This window comes from Gambusia affinis, linkage group LG01 (genome assembly GCF_019740435.1).
Source record: "Gambusia affinis linkage group LG01, SWU_Gaff_1.0, whole genome shotgun sequence".
Taxonomy (NCBI): domain Eukaryota; kingdom Metazoa; phylum Chordata; class Actinopteri; order Cyprinodontiformes; family Poeciliidae; genus Gambusia; species Gambusia affinis.
The window spans coordinates 37081801-37100702 of NC_057868.1; the positions used below are offsets into that span (position 1 = coordinate 37081801).

Below are 18902 nucleotides of genomic sequence, written 5' to 3' on the forward strand. Positions count from 1 at the left end.
AATATAGTTTATTTCACGGAACAATTTCATTGAATTTCCAAAAACAAAAGGACACTTAAATTACTTTTAAAACATTTTTTCTTGTCATTAAGTTGGTAAATATGTGACTTTATTTACATACTTTCTGCAACTCTCAACATCCCATAGAAGACAATGAAAGGTATGCATCCTCTTTCTTTCAAAAGTGTTATGTTTTCTTTATTTTAAAATAATAAAAAGAAAACAGGCATAAAAAGATGGCAATTAAAAATAACACTTTTCTTAAAGTAGATATATTCCAGATATTCATTTTTAATTACGTTAAAAAGGGTTTTTTTGGATTGTAGAGGTTGCAGAACCCTGGTCTGGACTTTGACTAGGCCATTTTGATCCATCCATTTGCTTTTATCTAAACATGTCCATTACAGTTTTGGGGATTATTCAGCATATTGTGTGCTGACTTTCAGCCATAACTTTCAATTTTGGGCTCCTATTCTTTGCGTTTACTGTGTTTAAATATTAATCATAGCTTTTTTTCAGAATTTACAATCTTCTTGCTACGTTTCCGTAAAGGCCAGATTTGTGTAAAGATGTTTCCCCCACCTGGATCTCTGCAGCTCCTCCAGAGTTACCTCTGAGTAATTTTCCTTTTGCTACTCTCACAAACCTGTGACATGTTTTGGATTTTTACTGAAATTACACAAAGTTGGGCTGTATTTACTAATACTTTGTAATTTGTTGGACTGAATTTTACTTGGAAGAACCAGACTAAAGGGGGCTGGACACTAATACATATTTCACTTTTCAGATTTTTTATCGTAACAAATTTGAAAATCATGTAACGTTTTCCTTCCTCTTCAGAACAAAACAGTATTTTGTGTTGGTCTATCACACAAGATAAAACGCTGTTGTGAAATGAAAAAAAGAAAAAGAAAGTTTAAGGGATATGAATACTTTTTCAACGTCACTGTGATGTTACAGCCTTGGTTAGCATAGTATCATCTGGTATGGAGTCTGTGTAAGGCCTCAGACAGAGCTGGGGTTGTAGCAGAGCATGTTCAGCTGCAGGTTTTCATCCCAGTGTCTGAGGATGATGAAGAGCTGATTGGCAGCAGCCTTGATGGAGGCTAAATCTTTCCCCTCTGGAATGTCCTGCGCATTCAGCCACATGCTGGCTTTGGCCGCCACCAGCTCCCATTCTGTGAAATAACTGGCAGAGCTGTGCTCCAGCCAGGCCAGGGCGACGGCCGTTGCCCACACCATGCTCTCCGGATCCTGCATCCTCTTCATCACGCTGCCAGGTGAAGCCGTTTCTGAGCCCCCTGAGAAAAACTGGGGTTCAATTGCGGTGGACTGGCCCGCGTCCGGCCAGGCATTTCTGGATGGATAAGAGGGGCTGTTGATGTCAGCCGAGTGATCTGCTGCCGGCTGATAAGGGTCTGGCTCAAACGGCGATCTGGACCCGTCATCAGTGCTGTCAGTGCGTCGGCTGCCGGAGTGAGACAGGTGGCCTAGGCTGGAGCGGTGGCTGGCGAAAGGCGACGTCCACTTCAGCTTGTCCATCGGCACGTTAATGGCTTCACAGAGAGCTGAATCCAGGGGAAATGCGCCGCTCGCCAACTGCAACAACACCTGCACAGAGGGGAGTGAAATTATTCTCTATTGTTAGTCCTTCCAGAGGGAAATTTCAAGTGGAGTATCGTATTTACACTACAAATCATCTCCCAATTATATTTGCTTTCAAGCATAGCTTCAATAACACAAGAGAAGAGGGTGCACCTGAGCTCCTGATTTGCATGCATGCTCCTCATCTGCACGGTTTTATATATTCCAAAAACAATGGTCATTTACAGCTCGAATCAGCCCCTTATTAAAGGTTTCCAGATTGTTGTGGAAGAAAACATCTTTCTGCATATTTTTATTCCACGTATTTACTCTCAAAATGTGTTTTTTCTTTCCATCAAATTTGTATAGCAATGAATTGGCTAGCAATAGCTAGGTCTCTGAGGGGTGTATGTAAAATGCCCACAATGCAACACTAAAAGCTAAATAATTTATATTTTCCGCACTGATTTAAATAAAGTAAAAAGAAAATTTATCAACAGTTGGAAACAAAACTGTAACCCCCACGCCCTCTGTACTGAGTCCCTCCAGGAAGTAGTGATGTTACAATTGTAACTATTAGTCCAGCTTTTCCACAAATCTGACCAATCACTTTAACTTTTTCTGTATGTCCTTTTCTGACCAATCACTGACACTTGTTAAATTTTGACCAATTCTCTGAGCCCCTATCTAATTTAACTTCCTTTTTTACACATGATTTTAATTGATGGCTGATTAATAGGGTTTTTGTTGAATTGCAATCATCTGACTGGGGTGTGTTGAAGCAGGGGAACATCCAAAATATGCAGGTCAAAGTGCCACAGTTGAGAAACAACTGGAATTTTTTTGTTTTTCAGATGGCCGTTTGGCCCATGTCAGAGTCGACACAAATAAGAGCGATCATCTAAATTTAAGAATGTTTCCTTTTACAGTTGATGCACATTGGAAACCAAAGACTGAATAGATTTGGAGAGATGCTGTACACCTTATCATTCAACAACTAGTGTTTCTTCTTCGCATTTTCTGCCATTAATTCATATCGGTGACATACAAACCTGCATGCTGAAATAAACGGAATAGATCTGGGGCTCACCAGGGGAATGTAGTCTTTGTTCTCGTTTTCACTTTCTCCTATTGAATCGCCAGACTTGCTGTGCGTTCGACACATGAATCCTTTAGCAGCTCGGGTCAGGAGGCGAGTCCTGCTGAGGGCGAGCCTGACAGAGGAGAGGTAAAGCGTAGCAAACACTGTGCGTGCATACAGATGCTCGCGCTCAATATTTCTGCGTTATCTATCTTTTTCATATAAGGGCCAAGAGGAGAGGTAAACAAGAAAAACAAAGATTGAACATAATGTACAATAACAATGCAAGAGTTTATATTTTTTAAAGAATTTATCTTTTATAATTTAAAGTCTTGCATTTAATTTTGTGCTGTATTTTTACTTATACATAAATCATTCTGCATAAAAAAAAATAAAAAATAAGTATTTTAAAATGATTGGTATACACTTTGTTCCCATAGAAACCTGTAACAATGTGTCTTGCTATTTTTCTTCCTGAATCTACATTTGAGGAAAATAAGAAAACTGCACCATAACTCCACAGATCACAACCGTATTTTATGCTAAATAGATGGAAACGTTTTATGTTTTTAACATACAAATATTGAACTTTTAGCTAATCAGACACAGCTTTTTGGGAGCTGTTTCTCTCTGCAAACTGTTATATTTTTTGAAATCTCAAAATAAATGCAACCAAATTGTGTTTTCTTTTTCTCCTTACCTGGAGAGCTGCAGATCAAGTTTGCTTTAAAATATTAAAACAAATGTTTTTGTCTTGTCAGAAATAAAATCTTGCAATGCAAAACTTTGTACATCACTATCAAAGTGGTATTTTCTGCAGATAATCATGTTTTCTGAAATGTCTGAAAAAGCATTGCTGGAAACAACAGAATGTCATATTTGTTGAATGATCATAATAATTACATAGTCACATAGAACAACTGGTGATGGATAAAATATTTCCTGGATACTTTGAGAGCATACCTTACATGTCCGAATACATATTTAGAGCATTTTCTGGTCTGTCAGTAGCTCCATTTCATCATAAATATGCGCAAAACTTTATCAATATTTCACAAATGTTGATAAAGCACAATTTGAGACACTCCCATTAAATAAAAAATAGCTAAAATCACACGTGAATAAGTTTGTTCATGTGATAAGACATTAAAAAGCATTATCCTCCATCTACTTCCCGTCTTTGTGGTTTGCTCCTGTGGCACCGTCTGGTTGTGACTTGTGTGATGCAAAAAATAAACCAATTTTGAAACGGCCAGAAAACCATCTCATTCTTGCACCAAAACATTTTATCAAAAAGTTAGTTTTTTTCAAAATTAATAAATTTATTTTTAAAATGTCAAATTGCAGTTACATAATCACTGATGTTCTTTACTGAATGCAGCTGCGATACATTTAAACACCAGCTGAACTCTAATCACATACCTGGCAGAAAAAAGACTCTCCACCGATTTCTGTGATTGGTCTGATGTAACAGACGGACTCCTTTGTGGGGCGACTTGGACACAAAAAGGCAGATAGAAAAGAAAAGAAGCAGAGGTCTACTTATCATCTTTCACCATCTGGTAATTAACAAGACTATGGTAAAGTGAGATGTAACAGTGACGACAGGAAACATTCAACACACTGCAGCATCTCTGTCCTCTCCAGGTGAAACATGTCTTGTTTATATTTGGGCATCCAGTGGATTCTCATGTTACAAATCATCAGTTTGAGCCAAGATAAAAATTGCCAACCTCTGTTAACCTCTACAAGAGTAGGAACTGTAATGTCAGTGATCTACAGTTTCACATTTGGTAGAAAATGTTGCTGTGTGAGGCTGGACAAGGCAACATCCACTTAGATATTGCATTTCAAAGGTCTTAGTGGGGCATAGGGGGGGATTGAGAAATTGCAACAAATTTGATGTGCTTACCCTCTGTGAAGCTGCATTTGTCCCAGCCAGCAGAGGAAGGGGTGCTGCATGGAGAGAAGCCGTCCTCTGCATCTGAAACAAGAATTAAAATAATTTTTAAAGAACCATTACAGAAGAGTACATTTTTTCTGTCAGCTTATTTACAAAAACTCCAGCATCGAATAAGCCTGTCACTTTGTTTGATTTGGCCTTGGTTTGAAACCATTCGCTCAGTTTGCTTGCTGCTTAAACAAAAAAATTTAATTTCAAAGTCAAGCAAGACAAAAAAAATCTCAAACAAGAAATGAAAATGTCTTTCATTTAATTGTCAGCTTTCCAACATTTTGGTTTGAATCATTAAAACCTTAAAGCTCCTCCATATCCAAGCCATCTGTGTTTTTTTTAAACCAGCATATGCTTGAGCATCTCTTGCCCACATTAGCTCGTGCTGTTGCTATGCCATCACTGAGGATCCTTTTAAAAATGTTGTCCTACTGCTGAAGTTGTTATTTATAAAACAGCTCACAAAGTTCTCTGAGAAATCCATATATCTCACAGTTCTTACATGAAAGCAGGTTTAGACTGACATAAACAAATACAGTTACTTTCAAACATATGTTACACACTTACATTTTTACATGAAGGATCAAGAAAAAAATAGTGTTTATTCCTGAAGCGGAAAGAAAATGATGCATGGTTTTAAAATTGTCACCTTCCTAAGACAATGACCTAAATCATTTTTGTCAGAAGGGATTTTTTTTCCTTTTTTATTTTTACCAAAATTACATTTGGCAAAAATAAATAAATAAATCACTCATTAGGCATGCAATCCACCAATTTTATTGTTAAAAAATAGCCATAAGAAGTCGTATTTCCATTTTACATGAGGCATGGAATGATAGGAAATTGTTCTTGTCTGATGAGAAAAAAGGTAAAATTTTTGGCCTTCATCCCAAATTCATAACAATAACATTAATAGTAATATCACCAATGAAAATGTTCATTTGTATCTATACAGTTATGTATAGATCAAGCTCTTACTCAGTTTAAACGGGTTTTTAATACTGCAGAGGCTGATTTTAGTTCTTTAAAAATTTGAAACTCAGAAAACAAAATGCTTCTTACACTCAAATGGGAAATTAACAATCACTCCTTCTCAGGTATTTTACTGACGACTCCCTCTCCATCAAGTCTCACATTCAATTATTAGCCAGAAGACTACCGTTAAAATTGGTGTTATTTTTAGAATCTTGTCCTGCTTGACATTTCATACTAAAAAGGATTTGTTGAGGCCACTTTAATGCCTGTGCTTGATTATTGTGGTGTGCATGCTTCATCACAAAGCCTTGAAAAATAAATAAATAAAGCTATTTATTTCACTGTAAGGCAGGAGGACATCTTCGGCTTCCTCTGACATGCCGCCGGACTGAGAACGACCGAGCCCGATGGAGTATCCTCTGTTTTTCCTGCTTCCTGAACGAGACCTGGAGCCCCTCTTCAGGCTTGCACCTTCAAGAAAAATGGAAGTCATTACAACCTTGCTTGGCTCTGCAAAGTGCAGTCAACCCAGCAGATCTATGTTTTTTTCAAACTGATTTTCTCAGTTTAAACTCAGGAAAATATACAACTTAACCTCAATCAATCATATTTACAAAATCAAACAAATTTGATGCCAATTGACTGTTCTGGAGCCGGGTTGATCTCTGGTGACCTTTTCTAGAACATTTTAAAGATTTTAACAGCACAAACTAAATGTTTTGTTGCACAAACCATTACAAATGCAACATTTTGGTTGACCTTTGATAACCTCTGGAAACATTTATGAGTATCTTAAAAATGATAGAGACGCAAACGAAACTTTTGCTGCACAAACACAGCACTAATGTTTGACACCAGCTTCATTTAATTTGAAGAGGGAGGGGGTGACTTCACTCAGGAGAATTAGAGTCATGTAACTTACCCACATTAATGCATTCAACACTTGTTGGCAAATATTCATTGGTGTCCAGGTCAATGGGGACAAATGCTGTGTATTTGCTGAGTATATTGCAGGCCTTGCTAGTGTGAATAACGTAAACCTGGTACTTCCTGCCAAAACCTGGAAATAAAAAAAGCATGCAATAACTAGAAAAACCATGATATATTGAATAATTTTATATTTCATGACGTTTTACTTCTTTAATGAATTGTACAAAATATACATATCAAATTAAATATTAAATATGGTTAATAGAATCTGAAAACCTCATCCTTTGACATTTGAAATTGTTTTCCAGTTGTGTCAGACAAGTTTCTAAGTTCACCTTGTTCTATCTCAGACTCCTTATCGGCCATGTGCTCAAAGTCATGTATGATGGAGCTCCCAGCCAGGTGGTGAAACGTCTCATTCCACAGCTCCTCGTGAACCTTTTCCTCACGTTCCCGGCCGCTTAAAAACGGCTCGATGTCAAAAACCACCTCCCACTTCATGGGTTGCCCACACAGCAATCCTGACACCACTGCTTTGCAGTCTCCTTTGTGATGGCTGGTGGTCCCCAGATGTGACATGTGGGTCTCTTGAGGGGTTTCTGCTTGACACATTTGGTGGCCATATCCATCTGAAATATCAGAGAAGTAACATTTAAATACATGAAAGTAGATTTAGGGATAAACTACCTAAAATACAATATTTTATTTATTAGGTGCTCAAACTTTCTTGTACCACTTAAAAATCACACTGTTATATTTAGCACTGTGCCCAAGCTGATCCCAAATAAAAGTGAATTGCAATAATCCCAGCAAGAGGATATAAATGCATGAATGACTATCAAAATAAATATCAATGTCAAATTTATTTATATAGCACTTTAATATATTATATATATATATATATATATATATATATATATATATATACAAATATATATATATATATATATATATATATATATATATATATATATATATACATACATACATACACACACATCAAAAGAAATCCTGTGGTTTTGAAAGATGACAGAAAAAAAAGAAAGAAACAGTGGCCCAAGGATAGAGCCCTGTGGTTCACCTCATTGCAAAGTGGCCACAGAAGATGAAGTGGAACTCAGTTTTATGCAACCATTTCAGTCAGAATAAATATAATTTTAACCACTAAAGAGCAAAGCTGGTGATTCTCACTCATTGTTGAAGTTCAAAGGTCAGAACTGCAATGGACAATTTTTTTTTTGCATCACAAAGATCACATGATCAACAACCAAATGTTGCCACTGGTGCAAACCACAAAGAAGAAGACAACAGGAAGTAAGTGGAGGATCATGGGACAGCATGTTTTTAATGATTTATCGCGTGAACAAAGTTATTTATGTGATTTTAATTGTGTTTCTTATTTACTAGAAATAACACAATTGCGAAATCGTTTTTTTTCTACATTTGTGGAATATTGACAAAGTTTACTCAACGTAGCTTTATTCAGGCATTGACGCAACAAGCTCCTTATACGTGGTGCTATGTATATATGGCCCATTTATTGGAAATTTTAATCTGCAATTTTACAGATGAGTTTTGGATTCAACACTTTCAAATAACACTCGACTTTTGGTGAGCAGTGAAATGTATTTTTTTTTCTTTCATCCTCTTCACATTTAAAGTTGCTTAAAAGTTTGTATAGCAACAGAGTACTAAATTTTGGGCTTTTAATAGAAATAAGTATAAATTCTGCCCTAAAATGACAAACTGACACATTATCTGACAGAAAGAAAACATTTCCCATTAAACCAGAAAGGCTGTCTTTGTGTTCTCACCTGTGTCTCCAATGCTGCCAACAGAGGGGCTGTCTGTGGACGATCTGGACCCATCATCCCCAGCAGGGTTGCGAGCCACAGGCACCCCGGTGCTGTTGCTTGGCTGAGGGCCATCCTGTAGCTGGGATTGGGGATGAAGCTCAGAGTCATCCTCCTGCTGTGGAGGCGGCTTGTGACCAGTGCCAGGTCGCCCTCTGAAGGACGGGGCGCACAGACCAGCCAGCTGTGGCTAAAACCGGAAAACCCATGTGGCATTAAAGCGAGATACAACATCAGCCCATTATTATTCTGATCATTTCTTTCTTTCTGATCGTATCAAAGGATGTTTGAGAGGGAGATTCTGCTGGTAATTTTTAATTAAAGAAAAACAAATGCCCATAGCCTGAAGCCCAAAATTGGAAATTCACAGAGACTTGCTTAAGTATTCAAATAGCTTGAATTTTTCCCGTTTTCGTCCTGTTACAACTACAAACTTTAGTTTATAAAAACATATTTAAAATATTCATAAGATCTTAAGAGCAAGACTATTTTCAGTACCTCAAAAATATGCACCATTTCTTTTATTGTTTGTCATATAAAAGTCCAATAAAATACACTGAACGATGTGATTGCAACATGACAAATGTAGAACGTGAATATTTTAGCACAGTATTTTCTTGATTGATCTGTTTATCAAAAGAAACACAGAGCAGAAGCTCGCTGTGTGCCCAAACACAAATTGGACAGATAAACGGAGGCAGACAGACGGATTGTTTATCCTCTTGAGAAGTTAAAATGCCCCAAGGTTTCCATGTCTCATGACCTCCTTTAATTCAAATAAAGATTTGCTATATCTATTCATAAAGTCTGATTAAGCAAGGATTCTTCAATGGGATTTACCTGGAGGAGACACGGCTTCCTCCTGTTAATTCTGTTTAGTCATGGCAACTTGCTTCCTGAGTTATTCAAACCTAATTGTGATTCATTAATTTTGCCCTTAATTACTGAGAAGGACACGTTAGTCTCTTCTTGATTATATTCCAATCCAGACAGGGGTCAGGCAGCTCCCTTAGCTGCCAACTCTTTCTGAATTCAAATATCATTTTCTACTTGACAGTATGACAACTCTATCATGAGATAAATCCACAATGTGCTGCTTTAATTACATGCTAGCGCTTTATTTTGTGTGTCGGTGGTAGGGACTTTAAGCAAGCAGCACATACTAATCAGATGTAGGAAAAATGGTTGACCTGATTTAGTGGTAACTTTCAACGACAGGTCATACCTGGCTGTCGTTCTTCCAGTGCATTTCTTGCTCAGGGCTTATCTGGCCAGTCAGGTCCTGGACTTTGCTCCTCCTCAGGGGATTCTTGGGCACCACAGAGTTGGGGTCACTGGGAGTGAAGGATTTCTTTACTGGGTTGTAGTCCATGAGCTGATTTGTGCTGTATGCACGTCTCCTTGGTGATGTGTCATCTAAATGTTATTTTCAAAAATTTACAGTCACTAAATTAGAAACCAATGTTACATTTATGTACCAATAATAATTTAGTCTACAGGGTATTAATGCAAATTTCAGCACATTAATACATAGTCCCTTACAAAAGCAGGTATAAATGTATGCATGGTAGGGTCCCAAAGAAATTGACTATAAGTTCATACTTGAATATTATAGTCATAAAAATGTGAATATTTTTATCCTGTTGAGATATGAAGCAGGTAACTCATCCTGTTGAGTGGTTTTTAGCTTATTTGATTGATATTATATCAATACAACTAACTTGATTTGGATTTTATCTGAGTTGTATATAAAGAGTACGGTACATGTCTTATGTCTTATGTCTACTCAGTACTTGAGTAGACATTTTACCAAATACTTTTTCACTCTTTAGTAATTTCTTGGATGGTTACTTTTAACTTTTGGAGTAAAAATATGTTGAAGTAGTGCTACTTTTACTTGAGTGTGATTTTTGGGTACTCTGCCTACCTCTGACTATGAGTAAACTATTGATTAAAGTAAAAGATTTCTGCACTTTGTGATAAAACACACAGATTTAACAAACGAAAGGAAAACCGCTTGTGCAGTTCTTACCTGTGAGGTCTGGCTCTGTGATGACAAGGCCACTCTCTGTCATGGCGTCCTGGTAGGAGTCATGCAGCGTGCCGGAGGGTGCTTCCCAGTGGGACCCCTGACTGCCCGCTCCCGTCTTCCCCACCTCCTCCTCTTGTGAGTGGTAAAACACCGAGCTGGCTGACTCAATGGAGCGCATCATACTGTATCTCCTCCTTTTATCCTGTTGAGATGTGAAGCAGGTGACTCATCCCGTTGAGTGGTTTTTAACTTATTTGAACAAGCAATTCACAAGGCTTCATTTATTTATTTTTCCATTCAGAAAATATTTGTCAAGGACTTCCACTCGGGATTTACCTTCAAACTGTTTTTGTACTAGTAGCAATTTTACAAGACAAACAATTTTACAGAAAAGGTTGATTTTCTGACCCACTGATAAATCAACCTAATTGTTACCCTTCAGCAGGTGTCTTACAGATTTGGGGTTGTTGTGGTAACGGGTAGTGTCGCACACCACACTGTAGCCAATCAGACTGTCTCCTGGAAAGAGGAAGGTGTTGCCAACAGGGGAGAGCAGCACCTCTTTGGTTTCAGGAAAGAGCCATTCGATGGAAATGTCACTGAGTACTGGGGACATGGTTTTCTTCAGTGACTTTATCATCTGTGGAGTTAAAACATAGACATAATACAGCTTCCTTCTGATAGTTTCACAGAGGGGGTGATGTCTCACATATGATGTCTTAATGGGTATCAGTGCCAGGCACTCGATGTATTGAAATGGCTGCATAACGGCTCTCCGGGGGCCTTCAGAATAACTATAGATGTCATTATGAGTGACACTCCAGGCTGGAAATGAGTACCTTGGGCTGCAGCCTCTCTCCATCAGCCAGGAATTCAGCTGTTCCTTTGGAAACAGCCGCCAACCCCTGCACCAGCCTCCGGCATGCATTTTGTCCAATGCCGAATGTGAAACATCTGCACAGAAACATTAAAGGCAGCACCTTCAAGGACAAATCAGGAGATTTTTCAGCATAGCAACAGATGTGTTCACAGAATGGGTGCACATTTCCATCAATCCACTTTTTTATTTTTATTTACTAAAAAAGGAAAATAAATTATGTATTATTCTCACTTCCTCTTGTGAATATGCCTAAGGAGTATGAATACTTCTGCAAAGGTTTGGAGTTCAAAGCATAATTTCATCTTTCATGAGGACTAAAGTTCCTCCTACCTCTTACAGTTGAGTGAAATATGTTTTTAGTTGCATAATACAATCAGTATCTCAAAAATGGATGGGTCAGCTAAGTGCATTGCACCAACAATCTCCTTTTGAATTTTTAATGACAAAAAGCATTGCTGATTAGAGTGAGTGTGTCGTTTTCCATGCAGTTTAGATCCTGACTTTAGTCTTTTGGTGATTCCTCCTTGTTTGATCTGAGTGGCTGTGCTGATTCGTAAGCATAGAGCGATAATGACCCGGGAAGTGTTGATGAGTTGGCCGAGCTTTCTGCACATAATGCAATTATCCAGAGGCAATCATCCATTAAAAGGGGAAGACAAAAGTCAATTATTTCCAGAAAACAACTCTGGACGAGGATTTCACAGCGTGAGTCTTAAATGCAAGCAGCAAAATAAAACGACTTCCTGGAGGGCTGCAGATTTGTTGTGCCATCAGCTCTCCCTGTAAGTTGACAGATGGAGCTTTCATGCTGGTTTCTTATTCCTTCATTCTAGCATTCGCGCAGCTTTGTTGTGGCTGAAAGTTGCACAGATGTTTCCTCCAGGACAGATTTGTGATGTTGGATGCTTAAAAGAAGACGGGCTCCATGTTCCCACATTTCATTTTAAAAGGATTACAGCATTGTGGCCTGGTTTACATTTCAACACCTCGATAAACCCACACTGGTGATTTTATTTTGTGAATAAGCCGTTGATTTGTCTTGTGGAGCATAAGAAGATGATCTCTTAATTAATTTAAATCTGCCTTAGCTCTACGTTTTGAAATAACATTACAAAATCGACAAGCTAGTGTCTTGCAAAACTATTCACACCCCTTCAACTTTGTCACATTACAACTAAGACATCAATATAATTTATGTCGATATTAAGTAATAACACATAATGCGAAAGTATAAAATAAACAACACACGGTTTTTGAAATGTTTTGAGTTGAAAAATTGGAAAGGTATGTTTATGTACTTTTCCCCATTTATTCTGAAACCTCTAAATAAAATCCCCTGCAATCAATCACCTTCAGAAATACTAAACAGGGCTTATTTTTTTTAGTCCAAGTATAATTCTCGCTGTTCTGTGAAGACCTCAAAGGTTTTTCAAAGAACATTAGTGAACAAACTGCATTATGAATTTTAAATAACAGCATATGAAAACGTTTTAGTTTTAAAATTGTGATCCCAAGTTTTCACCATCTCAGAGAGTACTGTCCAATCCATCGTCTGAAAATTTTAAATGTATCATGTAAACAGAAACCCAACAAGACATTAAATGTTTGCATTCACAATTTACTCTTAGTCATAAGGTGACAGAGCAATATGTGGAAGAAAATCCTCTGATTAGATGAATCCAGAAATTTTGCTCAAGTAAGAGTACCAATACTTCATAATAAAATAACCCAACTAAAAGTAAAAAAGTACAGCATAGTGAAAGTAGTCCTAACAGTATATTTTTCCACAAAGTTACTCAGAGAAATTTAACTAGTTACTCCCCAATTCTGCAACTAACAGCATTTCAAAAAAGTTAAACAAGGTAGTAGCAGCATCATGCTGTGGGTACACTTAGATTTTGACATTTATGTTTTTTCTTTTTTCTTTCTTCTGATTACATGACTACCCACAGCTTTTTGTTTTGTGCAAGATCCCGAAAGAAGGTTGAAGTTTGTAACTATAATGAGAGAAAATGTGTGAAAGTACAAAGATGTGAAGCACATTTTTGATCAAACATCAAGGTTTTTACAGCCCAAGACAGCTTCAACAAGAAAGCCTGATCTTATACAATATTTACAATATTTCTGACAGCATAACTTATTGATCTGAGTCATAAAAGACGTGTTGACAGTGATACTTGCCTGATATAGCGTGCGTGGCTGCGGACCAGCTCAATAACCTTGCCTGTGTTGCTGACGGCTCCGTCGGTGAGCAGAAAGAGCAGCCTGGGGTGACCGCTGAACGTGGGCTGCCTCACAATCCAGGTGAGCGGCGCCAGCATGTTGGTGCCCCCCATGTCAGCTCTCATCTTCCTGATGTAATCACAAGCCTGCGCCAGGGCCTCCTGGATCATGAGGTTGAGTAGGAGTTAGTGAAACATAGAATCCTATTCTCACAAGGAACACGAAACAGAAACACCTCTATTCCCCTAGAGACAACCAAATGCACTTTTTCAATTAACTGAATTAAAAAGACCAAATCATTAAAGATTAAAAGTTATGAGCGTAAAACAAATTAAAGCATGCTCATTTTATGTAACAGACCTGGTCCAGTTTCTGATGTTTTATAATTTTTTTCTCCTTCATTGTGAGGTAAACAAAACTAACAAGAATAGATAAACAAACTAAAAGAGATACAAAAATATTACATATTAACTATGCACAGTACGGTATGTGTGTTGTTTGATATGGTAATTAAAATAATGCAATCGTCAGCAATAAATTAGAAATAAAAAACATTGAAAAATGCTGAATAAAATAAAATAATGCACTTAGATGCAGTAATAATAATGATTGTTATTTCTATCATTATAATGTTTGTTATTACTATCATTATTATTATTAAATTATTATTAATTGTAGCAGTAAAAGTAGTGTAATTAATAAACTTTAATAAACCCAAATGTGGAATCATACAGTGGTGCCCCTAAGAGGCAGGAGGTGCCATGCCCCCCTCTTGCAAAATGTTGGCCCCCCACAGTCTTTGCTTGGATCACACAGGAGTACCAGTCATCCATCTTTTATAGGTAACAATATTTTTAACACTGATTCATGGTTGCTATTATTAAAATAAAAACCAAGAGACTTAACTTCCTAACATAAATTCTTGAAACTCTCAACACACATTTTATCAGCAAAATAAGCCATCAGCACTATAACTCTAATTAAAAGGTGTTTATTTTGTATGAAAGAGTGCAAAATCATTTCTATATAAACTGCTGTCTTATTTGAGCTTCAGACCTGAGTCTAACATTTCACCCATTGTACCAAAAACTATGTTCGCATTCCGTCCTCCAAGCTAAAAGTTTGCACTTGTTGATTTAGATCTTAGCGCCGATGTTAATGCCATTGATCTGCTCTCTTTTCTCTGCAGACTGGATTTGTGTCACTGGGATTAAAGAAACAAAAGTCTCCTGGTTAAACTCATGTCGATAAAACTAATTGGAAGAAATTGACTCCAACTGTGTGCAAGACTTCTATTGAGAATGTACATCTTGAAGATATTTAACCTTCTTCTAAGTTATTTAATTTAGCCCCAAACTGTACTCTTCTTTAAATTCTCAGAAAAGACTAGCTGGCATTATCAAGGTTTTTATCTTTTAGGATTCATATCTCCTGTGTTATCATCCTGAATACCTTTTAAAATACTCTAACAAACTGTTTACACCTGAATTGTTGAACCACGACTTCGTTTCAGGTAATTGAAGTACATCCCTGCATTTTATATTTTTACCTCCTCGTAGTTCTGGCTGGTTGTGAAGAGTGATTTGAACATGGATCCAAATCCAACGATGTTAAAAAGGCATCCAGGCACCAAACTCTTCAGGATAACTACCATGGCGTCCTGGAAGAGAAAATCGAGAGCCAATTTGGATTTTAAAACTAAAAACTGTCATCACTCATCTGCAAATGTTCCACTGATAAATGAGCAGCATCACACCTTGTCATTTCACCAATCACTGCCTCTTCACCAGCTCAAGAACAGTTTCTGAAATAACACCACTTACCTCCACTTTCATTCAGGTGAGCAGCGCCAAGGCTGCATTGATTCAAACATGAATACGACTCAGAACTCAATTGCTTTTAGAAAAGGAAAGAAAAAGAACTTCAAAGAGGAAGGTTCCAGTTTTTTAAAGTATCTTTTCAAAGATTTGTGGGAAATTGTTATTATATCTCTGTCAAACCCACTCAAATTGACCGTGAGCCCAGACAGTGTGATGTCTGACAGATCCAATATTAGATCAAATGTGAGTTTGTTAAAAGAAAGAAAGAAAAAAAAAAACAGCAGCTGGCATCACCAGTCAAATAACATAAATGTTTAAAGAAAGCCACATAAATAAATAAAAGTTGCAGAATTCCTCGAGTCTGGTTGAGAATATTCATTAAACATGATGCAACCTAACAGAACCTGCTAACGAACTGGAGGGATGGAGAGAGGGATGGAGAGAGGGATGGAAGGACGGACAGTACAATATCCAAAGACCACAGTTGTCCACAACTAAAATCCCCCTTTAAGCCTAAAATTGGCCTTCAGTTGAGCTGCTTTTAAAAATAAATGATGTGTTGATAATATAATTGAACAAAATCAACCTTGATAAATCAGACAGAGACACAGGAAGTATTTGTATGTAAATAATAGGAGCTAATAAAACAAGACGACATGTCAAGCTGAGGTGACAACACCTTCACACGGTGGATGTTGAGTCCGCTCATGCTGCCGCTTCTGTCAATAAGGAAGATGAATTCGCCGTGAACTTTCCTCAGGTCTGAGCAGATGGATTTGAGGTCGGGACAAAAGTTCAACATGACCACGGGGTTGTGGAGGATGTCCTTATGCAGCCGTCTGTGAATGACGTCTACCTGGATGGAGAAGCGGATATGATAAATAAATTATTCGGGAGATAACGAACTTGAGAGGATTTGCAGAAAATTCAATACAAAATGCACATGTGATCAGATTGACAAAACACATAAATTATTGAAAATGTGCAGAAAAAAAATCAGGCAGAATGAGCCTCGCCTTTGGAGTGTTTCCATAGAAACCCATTTTTATAGCTAAGTGCTCTTCCCCTCCAGTTTAGGTCTGCTGGTCACTTAATAGTCTCATCATCAAAGCATGATGAGAATGGCACCATGCAGAGATAATCGCAGAACTCAACCTAGACCCAGAGCAACAAGACTGTCTTTCTGATCAAAGAGCCTGGATGTACACAATACAGCAGAGATGTCAAAAAATTTGCTTTTGCAAATTATTACCAAAGAAAATGATAATTTCTAAACCAATTTACAATCCTAAAGAAATACTCCTTTTTTTTTTACCTGCTTAGCAAAAACCTGAACACAAAATTATTTAAATACACAAAGTAGTTAGATTTTTTTTTTTTTTTTTTTTGCAAAAAAAAAATTTAAAAAAATTAAAAATGGAGTGTATAAACCGTGTCACAAAAATTAAAAAGGAATTTGCATGTGTGCTTTATTAAAAAGAAATTCAAGTTGCAAATTTTGGGGGGCTCAAAGTTAGCTATAAAACAAGATCACATTTTGGATCAAATTTTGGTTTATTTAGGCACATTTAATAAATGAATTAAAAGTGGATTCTGGTTAAATCAGAGTATAGGTTGCAGAATTGTTGTATTCCTGTTTACTATGAGGCTAAAGGAAATTAAAAAAATTATTAACAATCAATCAATCATTTATTTATGTAGTGCTTTACATAACCAGACCAAAGTGCTTTACAGGATCAAAAAAGAATATACAAGACATAGCAACAGGTAAATTCAAAATACACAGCAAAGTGATGCAGAATGAGCAAAACAAAACCAGAAGTGTCACCTCACATTTAAGAATATTTTAACTTGTTTGTAATAATTTTGTCTTAATTAAAAAGAAAACATCTGCAGTACAGCATATTGATTAGCAGATGTGTAGAAGTAGGATATATATAGTAATAAATTGATGTAATGCCTGAAGAAATCAATAGTTTCTTATGTTACTGTAAATCAGAGCCACCCTTCTTGTCCCTTTCTGATTAACACCCTTCTTTAAAGGTCCTGTTGTCTTTAAGGCTTCTTCCCTAAAGAGATTGAAGGAGCCTTGAAAGCAAACAAGGCACTTCAGGAAGTGGAGCAGCGCTTTCCTGTGTGTTCTCCATCGATGGCACTGAGGTAAAGCTGTCAAAAAGGATCATCCCCATTACAGATTCTCCAGGCTTTGCTTTTTTATTTTGCAAAATCTAAATACTTCAGATCATCAAAAAATATATATTTTCAGACAAAGATAACCTGACTAAACACAGAAAACAGTTTTCAGATGATGATTTCACTTGCCAAGAGAAATCTTATATGAAATGGAAAAAATGATTGTCCCTAGAACGTTGTACTAAAATCAACTGGAATGCTCTCTGAAGGCAGATTTCCCAGAGGGAAACTGGGTTTAACTACAACGAATCCCAGATACAACTTGAAACGCAAACTTCGTGTTTCAAAATGGCTACTACTCCTATCAACAGTAGTATACAACAATGTAATAGGGCCAACATAGATAAAAAAACGTGAGTAAATTTCCACTAAAAAATTCTGAAATTTTCTACAAAGGAAACTTCTCATTTTGAAAAGTTGAAAATTTACCAGAAAAAACTATTTGAGTTCACAGAAACTATTTTAAAAAATTAATAGTCTAATTTCTTGACAAAATAAATTAGAACAGTTTAATTTGCATTTGCAGAGACATTTAAAGTTTAACAGTGGAAGGGAGAATTAATTATTGCGAAAACATTTTTAAAGGCTCATTTGTATTCAACCTTTTGAATACGAAGGTCTCAGCAAATGTAAAATTAGTCAAATATTTTTAAGGCTCAGATCTAGTTTGACAAAGATCCCAGATAAGAAAGACCAAGTCATAATTTGATTACTTCAGAAAAATATCATATTAGCTTCAGGAAGGAGAAACGCAAAATCTTAACGGGAACTTTACATAAATGATGAGGAGGATAACATTTATGAGACACTGAATGAACTGAATTATCTATATTGTTTTATTACAAACTTATAAAAATGTCTGCAGTTTTAGAAATGTTCAACTATACAAGTAATTTCCAGATGTTTCATGATTATATCAGGATTACAGTCTGCTGCAGACTGTAACTAAAATAACATAAAGGCATCTTTTAAAAAACATCTGTTTCAGTTCTTTGCTTTTATGCTGACGCCTTCTGAAAAGAAATGGATATGATATTGTTGTCATCAGTTCAAGTAGAGAAAGCTAATGTTGGCGACACACTCACTTTCCTCTGATTGCTGGAGTCCTTCTTGGTTGCTTTGATGAAATCACTCCGACTGTGAAGAAACTCGTCGTACTCTTCCTGCGTCATGTCTCCATTCTCGACAAGAACGTGCGGCACATGGGGCTCTGATGTGGCACAGCGATGGAGAACATAGACATCAAGATGAAAACTCAGTTTCTGTGACTGAAAGCTTCACAGAGGAGTAACGAGGTAATCCAAAAGCACAGAATTACGCAGACTCTGATTGTAGAATTAATTGTATCACAGTGGGGCTAAAGAAAAGAAAACTAAA

The 18902-nt window shown here is 36.9% G+C and overlaps 1 protein-coding gene across 1 annotated transcript in view; it reads right to left on the reverse strand.

Annotated features, from left to right (window-relative positions):
• Positions 1 to 995: 995 nt before the first annotated feature.
• Positions 996 to 18902, reverse strand: part of vwa5b1 (von Willebrand factor A domain containing 5B1) — a 30431-nt gene continuing 12524 nt past the window's right edge. Inside the window, exons 7-22 of the mRNA XM_044128163.1 lie at positions 18611 to 18735; positions 16012 to 16188; positions 15062 to 15172; positions 13471 to 13673; positions 11249 to 11363; positions 10864 to 11049; positions 10410 to 10611; positions 9603 to 9793; positions 8339 to 8567; positions 6860 to 7153; positions 6517 to 6654; positions 5937 to 6065; positions 4578 to 4649; positions 4088 to 4160; positions 2675 to 2798; positions 996 to 1611 (exon numbers count right to left, since the gene is read on the reverse strand). Coding sequence (XP_043984098.1) covers positions 1006 to 1611; positions 2675 to 2798; positions 4088 to 4160; positions 4578 to 4649; positions 5937 to 6065; positions 6517 to 6654; positions 6860 to 7153; positions 8339 to 8567; positions 9603 to 9793; positions 10410 to 10611; positions 10864 to 11049; positions 11249 to 11363; positions 13471 to 13673; positions 15062 to 15172; positions 16012 to 16188; positions 18611 to 18735 — 2975 coding nt within the window. The 3' untranslated portion in view covers positions 996 to 1005. The remainder of the gene's footprint in view (positions 1612 to 2674; positions 2799 to 4087; positions 4161 to 4577; positions 4650 to 5936; positions 6066 to 6516; positions 6655 to 6859; positions 7154 to 8338; positions 8568 to 9602; positions 9794 to 10409; positions 10612 to 10863; positions 11050 to 11248; positions 11364 to 13470; positions 13674 to 15061; positions 15173 to 16011; positions 16189 to 18610; positions 18736 to 18902) is intronic.